Genomic DNA, 10,982 nt, shown 5'->3' on the forward strand with positions numbered 1-10,982 from the left:
ATTACAAAAGAACAGGAAGTGACTGTTAGACCATTTTTAAAACAAACCAACACGGACAGCTCCAGGCAGAAGCAGACAGGCGCACAGACACAGCTGACAGCTGCTCACTGCCCCTCACCTGCGGCCGAGTCCTGCAGGACCAGGTCCCCCAGTGCAGGCCACTCTGTGTTCAAGCGCTTTACCAGCTTATAGGCATTCACGGGATGAGCCAGGTATCCCTCGGGGTCGGCGGCTGACTTGCTGGTCAGGGCTTCCATTTTACTGGCCCAGCTGTAAAACCAAAGAGAATAAAAAAAAAAAAAGACTACCACACCTACCCACACAGGCTGGTAATTTCCTTGGTGAGGCCCAGAGCTCTTTCATCAAGAGATAATAAAACATGACTATAGTAACTCCCTAGATACTTCTAGCCCTTAATCTAGGTAAGAGCTGGGAACTCCAGTGTAAATTAAAATGTGTTAAGCAGAAAGGAAAAAGATGGTTGCTTCTTAGCCCGTAGACTCAGCAACTCTGGAGGACCAGCACAAGTTAACTGCAGGTCTGCTCCTCTGGGTCACCCTCTCGATGAATTCCTCTTACAGACACTTGGACAGGCTGGGGACAGTGGAGCAGCAGGGAGACTCGGGGTGGGGTCTTAGGACACTGGACACCTCTTAATCTTGGAGAGCTTGGCTTCCTCCACAAGGATGTACTCCTTCAGAGACTGCACGAGGTCCTTCTCTGCATAAATCAGATCAGTCATGTGCCCTACAGGAGAGAAGCAAGGACCAGTGAGAAATGGATGAGGAGTGGCCTGCCCCATATACCAGAGCAGAAATGACTACCCCCAGGCAAGTGCATGTCAGTAAACCGGGGATCATAGGGACTGGTGGTTAAAGGTACCTAGTCACTCACATGGCATGACCCCAACTCTAGGAAGACAGATGCTGAGGCGGCAAGAGCATGCCTGGGCAAAGTGCAGGTGTACTGGGGAGGGGACTAAAGGAGAAGTCCTAGCTTCATTTTCCCATGGTCACCTGATTGGTCCTATCATAGGGGGATGGACAACCTAAGGGCTCATCAAATGCAAATCAGCTCTGAACTTCCAGTTGAGAAGGAGAGAATCTGGTCCTTGGGACAGAGAATGCCCACTGCTTAGACCACCCTCTTGCCAAAGACCAAGAAAGACCTGAAAGCTACTTGCAGTCTGCACTTCCAGAAAGGAGGGCCCAATTCAGAAAGCTGCCTCCCAAGATATACGATCATCAGGATCGCGTGGAGGTGTGGGGGAGTAGAACCTTCGCCAGCCCCACCCTCCCTGAACTGAACCCTGAACGAGCCTCAGGCAGTGACATCCCCTAGCACTTAGCTGAGCGCTGCTTAGGTAAACTAGAGTTCGGTTGCCACGTACCAATAGAGGTGAAGAATTCTGCCTGCACCCGGCTCAGGACACCAAACCAGGACATCAGCAACACCAACACCTGGAACTCCATGATGGGAAAGGGCAGTATCTGCAAGGCATTCAGGGACAGTCATCAGAGGGACACGGTGGAAAGAGCACCTTCAGCTGGACATAGCTGGGACAAGCCTGTAACCTCAGCACTCAAGAGACGGCGGGTGGAAGAACAAAGTTCAAGGCCGCCTGGGCTACATAGCAAGATCCTGTACTAGGGTGGGAACAATGTATATGAGAGGACACATTCATATACGCTGTGCACATACACACATACCCTCAAGTATATCACTAAATAAGGTATTCAAGATCGCCCAAGGGAGGGGTCACAACATGGAACTAGGGCTATGTGCTCAATTCTGGTCCCTGCCTGGGTTTTGTTTTCCTTTTTAGAAACAAGGTCTCACTATGGATACCAAGATGGCCTAGAACTTAATAAGCCTCCTGCCTCAGCCTTCCAATCGCTAAGATTACAAGTGTGCACACCCGGCTTCCTTTCTAATACATATGCCACGAGAGTGTCAAGAGCCACACGTAAGACGGTCCAATGCAGACAGTTTGTTCCCAGGACATCAAGATCATGGGGATCTCCTAGGGGAAGAAGCAGCTCTGCAGGGCCACTCTCCCCAAACCACTGATGCAGGTCATACCATCCAGAATGTGACAACGTGCCTCCGACAGAGACCTCCCCTTTGAACTGAGGGTGGGAACAATGTATATGAGAGGACACATTCATATACACATTCATAGTACTTGAACTGAGGGCTGCCCAAAGAGGTAAAAGTCCTGTTACCACATATCAATAGAGGTGACGAATTCAAAGACCTGGATCCCGTCCACCAGAAAGTGACAGAACAGAACAGACAATGACAAAGAGATCTGAGATAGTATGACGCAGGAGGCCAAGCCACGTTGAAGTGTACAGAAGGCCGTCAACAGAAGAAGAGGAAAACTGATTTCTGCCCGTCTGCCCCTGCTGCAGAGAGCACTTCTGAACAGACATAGGTCTTCCTGTAGTGGAGATGGAGACAGACACCGTCCCTGGCCACTCCCTACCCATTCGCAAACATCTACTTACACCCCAGAGATTCCAGGCACCAAGCTAGATGCTCAGGATACAAAGGTGGATCAGTTGCGCAGTCACAACCCTGGGGTCGGGCTGCTGACATGGGTGAGAGGCCAGGCACTGCCTTCTCAGCCATCTAGAAACAGATAGAGCTCTGAGGGACCCAGCAGCAACCTGGAGCAAGCTTCCCTGGCGGCTGGCCTAAGTACACAGTGGAGGCTTCAGACATGCTTCCCCCATCTCGGCCACACAGCCCGGAACATGCTGGAAAGCCAGCACCCTGCTGAACCCTTGTTCTGCCTATCCCTCCTCTTTGTGTTTCAACTCAGCCAAGTCTCTGAAACAGCTCAGATGGAAATTTACTCTAAAAGAAAGCAAAGGAAATAAATGAGACAAAATGCCCAAAACTATGTAGGAAAAATCTCCAGGTTAGGAGGATCTCTGATGTGGAGGCCAGCCAACTACCCCTCAAAGTGGGGGTGAAAAGAGAGCAGAGTTCAGGCAGGAGACCAGACCAGACCTGGATGAAGCTGGGGAGCTCCATGCACCTCCCAGCTGTGTGGCCAGTTCCAGCGCATACCTAGTCAGAAATCGGGCAGCAGACTCAGGAAAGGGGGGAAGCCTTTTCATTCCTTCCAAATACCACCCACAGTTCATACCTTACAGCGACTGAGAGAAAGCAGCCAGGTCTCTTTATTACACGAGGGCCAGCTGTCATTTCTCTGGAAGGTGCTGCCTGGCTGAGATGAGCCCATTCACAGATCCCAGCCTGGAGACACAGCCTCAGAGAGTCACACATGTGCTTTAGGAAGCGACTTACCAAGAGCCTTCCCAGTCCTGTTCTGGCTGGGGAGAGGAGTAGGAAAACTCTGCAAGCCAGAGAACTGGGTGCCCCAAGGCACCATTCTAATCAGGGCCATCTGCTCATTTCTTCTGACCCCAGGATCCCTGAGCTCAAAAGGCTTTGTGTAAAAGGTCACCTAACTAAGGTCAGGTGAAGAGGATGCTCTTATTCAAGAGCAACTGCGCTCTACACTGTGGGGAATGTCAACTCCGACCTCATAGCTACACCCAGCATTCACCCAGGACAGAGAAAGTGGGAATACGTGAGTCTGCCCAGGGCTGCCGCTGTCAAAGCGATCCCAGGAGCCCTCAGAAATCCACAAAGAACAAACAATACAGGAGGTGGTCATGGTCAAATCCCTTTTTATGAAAACGCGGAACCAAATAAGAACACTGCTGAGTTTTATGATCCACACCTCGGGGCTTGGATAATGTCTGCCCTGTAGCAAGCACCCAGGGAAAAGCATCATGAATTTGTTTAGATGAAGAAACCGCAACTAAAGAGTTTACACTCTGTATAGTACATTAACATAGACTATGTAACAATAAACGCTCTGTGGCTATCAGCATGGAATGATCAAAGCAGAGTGGCAAGAGTCAGCCCTCAATAATCCTTACTGTATGTTCCGTTTTTTTGAAAGGAAAAAAAATGATGTATGTATACATATAAAAAAGAATCATACCATAACTCTATCTTGGTGAAGTGATTTTATTTTTCTTTTTATGTTTGTTTTCCTGATCTTTCTACAAGAAATCCTAATAGAATTAAAAAGGTACATATTTTTGTGATATGTTAAATATGCATAGGAAACAAAGTGGGCCCTTCTCAACTGAACTCCAAAGGGGCCTTGGCAGTCCCAGTGTCTGGGCCCCTGTAGGGAGGTCTCGCAAAACCTGCCAATGTCCCAGCGACAGCAATTCACCCACCAGGCGGCTGGCACCGTTTCTCGGCATGGTGATTCCAAGACATACAACCTGAGCTCCTGCAGCGAGCCTGCTCTTTGGAAAGTGCATTTATAACCTGGCCAAGTAGCCATGGAAAGATGTTTCCAGCTGCAAACCGGCAGCATCGTCAGCTTCTCCCCTTACCTCATCGGGGAGGACCCTCTGCCAAGCTCTCAGCTGCCATCCAAATGCTGCTACATCTTGAGTTTTAACAAAGCACTTAACAGCCCAGAGACAGAACATGAGTTTGCAAAGAGGTCTTGCCTGGCACTAGGCAAAAATGCTGTTTGCCTTCAGTAAAGGGATAACCTCCCCGAACAAGGCTCTTCAACCCCTTTTCCCACCATGGCCTAGCCTGCCATACAGTGGCTAACGCTATACTGGCAGAGCCGAGAGGACCCAGGTACTCAACCAAGGAGGAGCTAGGCACAGGCTCCAAGAGGTCACACCACTGAAGCACATGCTGCCCACACGGGCTCAGAAGTGCACCCAAGTCTCATTGCCAGACACCGTGCCTCAGCCATCACCCTGACCATCCTCTAGCGTACTTCTTATCCATGCAGGTCCCACCTGCTCTGACCTCTTCACCTCTGGATGGGCTTCTCTCCAACTCTATTCTACCAAGTAGCCAGCAAGGCTTGCTGAAGCCCTCCCTTTGGTTCCTACTGCCAGATAAGATACAGTCCAAAACCTTAGCCCAATGGGCCCTTGTAGCTCCGTGACCTGGCCCTGCTACCCTCTCCTGCCTACCACACTACCTCAGACTCAAACCTTCAACGACTTCAGTATTTACCTCCACCAAGATACTTGTGAAAGCCAGATCTCTGCTCTGTGAAGCCAAGTGTTCTCCTGTCTCCCAAGAGTCCCCTCGAGTCCCATCTCTCAGTATCCATTTAAGAAAGCAAGTAAAACCGTCAGTAACCGAACTCTGACCTTAGATCTTCGGCCCCACTGCTGTCGTCAGGGGTGGAAGCTCACCAGGCTTGACAGGAATGCCTGTGTCAGGTACAGTATATTTGTCCTTACATCATCTCTAGTCAGTACATGAATGCTGGGAGCCATCAAAACCATCACCTCCTGCTGCAGCAGAGAAGCTGCCAAGGTCCGCTTGCCAACACTTAGCTGGGTTCCCATCTGGGCCTCAACAGATGGTCTAATAGTCTAGTTGAACTTAAATCATGCATAAAAAAAAAAGCATCCTCCATGCTGCCCCATGCCCTAGGCTCTGAACCTTCTACTCTGCCTTAGCCAGGCAGAAGATACTGTTGACCCAAGCTAGATGCTCTGGTTCCTCCCACTGCCTCCCGACTAGTCTCTCAAGTGGCTACAGAAGGACCACGGTGAGGAGTGAGGAAGAGTTAACTTCTCTTGAGGCAACTCTGGCTGACGAAGGATAAAATACAAGAGGGAGCCAGCAGGTACTTCCTCCAAATACCTTCTGTAAGAAACCGTCCACAGGCATGGAGTCCCCACGGAAGTTCTACACAGAAGCAGGCCCGAAATGGCGGAGGAGCTAGCAGACCTCCATTGAGCAGGACCAGCTTGCTAAGGTACCTCCTCATTGTTTCCCCTTCGTCTCTCCTTTCCCCTCACCCTGGCTGCCCTGCAATAGACTTTTCAATAAGCACTAAGCACTTAAGCTCTGCCTCCGGCTCTGCTTTCTGGGAACCTAGTCTAAGATAACCATGGTTTATGTTTCCAGAGATCTTTCATTTCTACCATCTAATTCTCACAAAAACCTTGTAAGCCAGATAATCATCTCCGCTTCAGCTACAATACTCCCGCCTGGTCCGCAGAGGATACATTCCAAGAAACCCGGTGCATGAAACCACAGATAGTATCGAACCCTGTGTATGCTGCTTTCTCTGTGAGTACATACCTATGATGAAATTGAATGTGCAAATTAGACACAATGAGAAATTATCAACAGAACGAAATAGAATGGTTATAACAAGTTACTGAAATGAAGCTGCCAGCGTGGCTACTTTTGCACACTGGGGCCCACTATTTAAAAGGTTACCTGAGCGCAAGCAGTGTTAATACCATGCAGTCAACCTGATAAGCTGGTGGCTACAAAGGATGGTGAGTCTAACAATGGGCAGTGTACACAGCAGGGATACACTAAACGAAGCAATGATAGCCTGTTGAAACCAGAACGGAGGGACGCGGATTCCATCACAGAACTCGGGCGGGCTCACAGTTGTTTATTTCTATGATTTTCCAATAAACATGTTGAGTGTGGATGATGAAAGCTAAAGAAAGTGAAATCAGGACTAACGAGGGACTTAGTGTATAAGACGTGAGAAAGATCACTATGGAGGGAGGGCTCCCCATACACCTGACATATGTTCGCAAGCTAAGCCCCCCAACAAAGCCCCCTTCTGCTAGCCATGACTATCCAATCTCACATGTGTCACTTCGTGGGACATGTGACTTCCTGAAATTGGGAAGTCATATTCTACTCAGGTTGAAGACTTTCTCATGGAGGGCTCAAAGATTCACAAATAAAGTCCATGACATCCCTAGTTGGAGCCCATTAGGAAAAGGAGAGCCCATGGACAAAAAAAAAAATAACAACAGTTCCCTGAATTCAAGTGGGCAGTCATTTCAACTGGGCACATTATGCATTATCAGTCGACCCAGTTTTGACACCCAGGGAACAGGTAGGTACACCTGCCCTGGGGTAGGAAAGACCCAGAGTTAAATTCTCGCTGGCTTTGTGACCTTGGTCAAGCCCTAGACTTCCTGATCCTCCTGCACAGGAACTGAATTGGATGACAAGTGTCAGCAAGCTGCCAACCATTGGGCTGATTTTGACCAATCGTCGGCACCAAGAGAATCACAGGAACATGAGAGGAGCTGAAGTGGTCATTTGCTCAGCCCAAGTTAGTCGCCCTTGGAAGGAGGAAGGTCCATGAGGAGGCAGTGAAAATGCAAGAAACAAGGAAATGGCGGAAGGTGAATGATGCCCGCATCCCAGGAACGCCAGCAGAGACGACATATTCCATTCAGGACAGACTGGAATCAGGTGTCACAAAGTACTCAATACTCAGAGGTGACCCTGGAATTGTCTTGTCACAGACCCTAAAGCCCACCAAGGACAGCTCCCCGGCAAAAGGCCAGGAGTGCAACCAATACTCCAAAATCTCCTAGACCTCTGTGCTTCTGACCTGCGCATTCCAGGCTCCTACAAGCACAAGCCTTGGGGATTCCACCCCACCCTGGCTCCCAGGAGTGCCAGGTACAGAGCAGGCACTTCCCAAGAAGTCTGGAGCAGAGGCTGGCCTGGACCAGGCTCACACAGACCTACCAGAGCCAGGGAATCTCTATCAACTTAATCCTCTGCCCTGCAGTGGTCTCAGCTGAACAAAACCCCTCTTCTCTAAGAGGTCCAGTCCAGACCTTCTCATCCTGCTCCGCTCTCACTGAGAAGAAAAACTGTCTTGTCTATCCCTCATTTCATGTCCCCAGCACAAAACCCACAGACTACAGGACTCCATGGTCCCCTTCACTCTGGGAGAGGATGGTGGTCTGCTGTAAGGCACTTCACAGGTCTAAATGACTAGATTTGAGTGGCGTTTTCAAAGCTGAGCTCTTCTTGCAGTATTCAGCTGGTCTTCACGTGCCGGCATTATTGCGTCTGCTGCCAACCTCCATCTGCATAAAATTAAGCTCTTGACAGATCCCAGAAGCCAGGGACACACCTCCCAGGCCTCTGCACACTATCAGCCAGCGTGGCCATAAGTCAGCCAAGGCCTTTCGTCCAGCCTCAAACCCTCCCGAGGATGTGGGAAGGCGCACTCAAAAAGGGAAGCTTTCTCAGGAGATGAGGAAACCCTCAATTCCCTCTCTCCACTCATTCCTCAGACTTGTGTGTACTCAGTCTCTCTCTGATGAGCACCCATGTACAGGGCTCCTCCCTGGCCGAGGCTGGTTGCCAGTGCTAAACAGCAACCTCGGAGAGATTAGGAGCTGCCTATGGGACAAAAAAAATGTCTCTTCCACCTCCTCTTCTCCCTTATTCTAGTTAGCCAGGCACGTTCTAGCCAGATACCAGGCACACACTATTCAAGGAATGGCCCACAATCCATTGTGGGCCATCCAATCTGTAGATAAGTAAGCCACTCTCTGTATCACCTCACAGCAGAGCCTGTGACAAGGAATACCAAAGGCCACATACAAGACTTCTTCAGTTGGGTTGTCACCGTATCTGCCTGATGAGCTCTCCAAGTACTAAGGAGGGTTAGTATGACAGAATCTTCGGGATAAGGCTTCCAGCCAACTCCATCCTTGCAACGTGGCTTCACTGGCTGGGCCACACAGTGGACAAGCTGGACTGTGTGAGAACAAGAAGGCCCCAGAAGGAAAGAATCCAGAGGTCAAACATCCTGTGCATGGAGAGGAGCCGAAAGGCCCGGCCTTGGGGCAAAAAAAAAAAAAAAAAAAAAAAAAAAAAAAAAAAAAAAAAAAAAAACCATAGTGACAGACTGTACCTTGGACACTTCCAAGGCAGATGAGGTGCAAGGTAAAGGAAATCCCTGTCAATTTAACAGAGAACTCAACCATGGATTGTCGCAGGTGTGATATAAACTCAGAACAAGCAACAGATTGCAAAAGTGCCCTATATTCTGAGCTAGACAAAGCTTAGGACATTTGAGGGTGCCAAAAGCTACAAAATGGTGCACCCAGACCTTGCCCTTAGGTTGTCCAGTCCATCAGAAGGACCAGGTGGTCTGCAGAAGCCTTAAAGTGAGATTCTGCAGGACGAGGAGGCCGCCTCAGAGGAAACTCAATGACCTCTCCGACAGCATAGTAAATGTTACAGTAGAACACAGATGACAGAAGCACCCTCCTGTACTTCCCAGTGACAACGGGGGACAAACATGCTCTTGACCCATGCTCAACGAACTTCTCCACGCACAGGTTTCTCACTCCTTGGTGGTTGGGGCTCTTGAACAACTCTCCCCTAATCGGCCCTTTCCCCGTTACCTTGCCTCCACTAGAATATGACAAAGATGATACTGGCCCAAGTTTGTGGCCACTTTGGGTGCTTCCCAAGTGACCACTCCAGTCCACAGGAGCTCCTGCCCCCTGTCCTGGGGCATTCAGACATCTGCCAAGTCCACACCTAGCAACCCAGTACTTACCTTGCTGCTCCTCTAGACCTGAACTTTCTGAGTCTTTCCTCTGCCTGCCTTTGCAGTCTCCAGGCACACTGAAGCTGTTTGTTGAATCGGTCAGTCACCACGGGTCTCCGCAACTACCGAGGGAAAACATCAGAGGTTCGACAGGGATGCCTGACAGAGAGGAGGAGGCTTTCTGATATAACTGTCCATAAAACTAGCGGCACCAAGCTAGTCCCTGTTAGGCTTGGGAGCCCTTAGCAGCGACCCCTCCGGGGCCAGGCGGGCGCCTCCACTTTAGATGGGGGCGACTCCGGGGTCAGGCCGCTCCTTCCCGGGATCCTGACCCCACAGGCCAGCCAAAGTGTCCGGCCCGGCGGAGCTGCACCGACAGGAAGGGCGCCGCCGATCTCACCGCCCTGACCCTGGGAAGGGACACGGGCGGGACAGGAACCGAGGCGGGTGAAGAATCAGGGCGCTGGGCGCGGGGCGCGGGGCTGCGTGATCCCGGATTCAGCTCCCCGCTCCGCGCAGGACAGGTCGCACCGCCTGGCCACCCCAAACCTAGCCCAGCACCGCAGACGACCCCGCAGAACCGCGCTCACCTGGACACGCGCAGCAGCCGGCGTTTCTAGAACCTCCCGCGGCGTCGCCCCGGCGCACTCGGCTCCTCCCTCGTCCGAGGCTCCACCCGCTTGAGCCTCCGCCACGTCCCCACCTCCCGCCGCACCCCCCCCCCCCCCCCCGGGCCCGCCTGGGCCTGGCTCGGAGCCACTGGAGCCTCGGGGAAGGCCCGGGCCGCTCGCCACGCGCTGCACGTATGCGGTGCCCGCCTCCCTGCACCTCGTGGGACCCCGCACGACGAGCGATATCCCCCATGCCAGCCATCTCCGGCCTCTGACGCCAGCCCTCGTCTTCTATGGTACTACCTCCCCCACATCCAGCACAACCTGCAGATTGCAGGAGGCTGGCGTCATTGAGGAGGGGAACTGAGTGTCCCAGGAGACTTGAGGAAGAATGGTCTGGGGTGCGCTCAGGGCAGGTGACCCATCCCCAAAGCCTAACTGCTTCTCTGAAGGACTCAGGCTGGCCCTGTTAGGACTCTTCTGACGAGGTGAGAAGTTGCCACAGCCTGGGGCATCCTGGGGCTGACTTATGGCTTATCACACAAGCCAGTGAGATTGGACACCACAGCCAGCCAGCTGGGCCTGAAAGTCAGTCAAGAAGAAAGGGAAGCAGCCTACCTTAGTCTGAACTAAAGGATGCCCTGGCGGCTGAGCAGGTTCCCACGCCTGCCTTGTGAGCTTGCCTCTCCATGAATGAGAAGCAGTCTGAGAATCTCATCAGGGAGCAGAGCCCAGAACAGAGATGCCCAGCCTGTGGGACTGCATCTGGAGCCGGGTGTGGATTCCCTATAACGGCAAGGGCCAGGCGGACAGCCTAGACTGGGAAAGACAGACACACAAAAACACAACTCAGAAAATACCACTCAGCCACTGTCGGTGTCTGTGTTAGCCAACAGCCAGAACTCGGATGAAACCAAACACAAACCTTCCTGCATCTGCTAAGCCAC

At 51.4% G+C, this 10,982-nt stretch overlaps 1 protein-coding gene across 5 annotated transcripts in view; it reads right to left on the bottom strand.

The window, feature by feature from the left end:
• Positions 1-10,110, bottom strand: part of P4ha2 (prolyl 4-hydroxylase subunit alpha 2) — a 31,768-nt gene extending 21,658 nt beyond the window's left edge. For 3 of the 5 annotated variants that reach the window (XM_075992611.1, XM_075992613.1, XM_075992615.1), the window contains exons 1-5: positions 10,015-10,110; positions 9,434-9,546; positions 1,391-1,490; positions 651-747; positions 119-270 (exon numbers count right to left, since the gene is read on the bottom strand). In XM_075992611.1, coding sequence (XP_075848726.1) covers positions 119-270; positions 651-747; positions 1,391-1,472 — 331 coding nt within the window. In that variant the 5' untranslated portion in view covers positions 1,473-1,490; positions 9,434-9,546; positions 10,015-10,110. Of the gene's footprint in view, positions 1-118; positions 271-650; positions 748-1,390; positions 1,491-9,433; positions 9,584-10,014 lie in introns of all 5 variants that reach the window. The other 2 variants (XM_075992612.1, XM_075992614.1) reach the window with 1 other exon arrangement.
• Positions 10,111-10,982: the final 872 nt, after the last annotated feature.

The sequence above is a fragment of the Microtus pennsylvanicus genome, chromosome 11 (assembly GCF_037038515.1).
Source record: "Microtus pennsylvanicus isolate mMicPen1 chromosome 11, mMicPen1.hap1, whole genome shotgun sequence".
Taxonomy (NCBI): Eukaryota; Metazoa; Chordata; class Mammalia; order Rodentia; family Cricetidae; genus Microtus; species Microtus pennsylvanicus.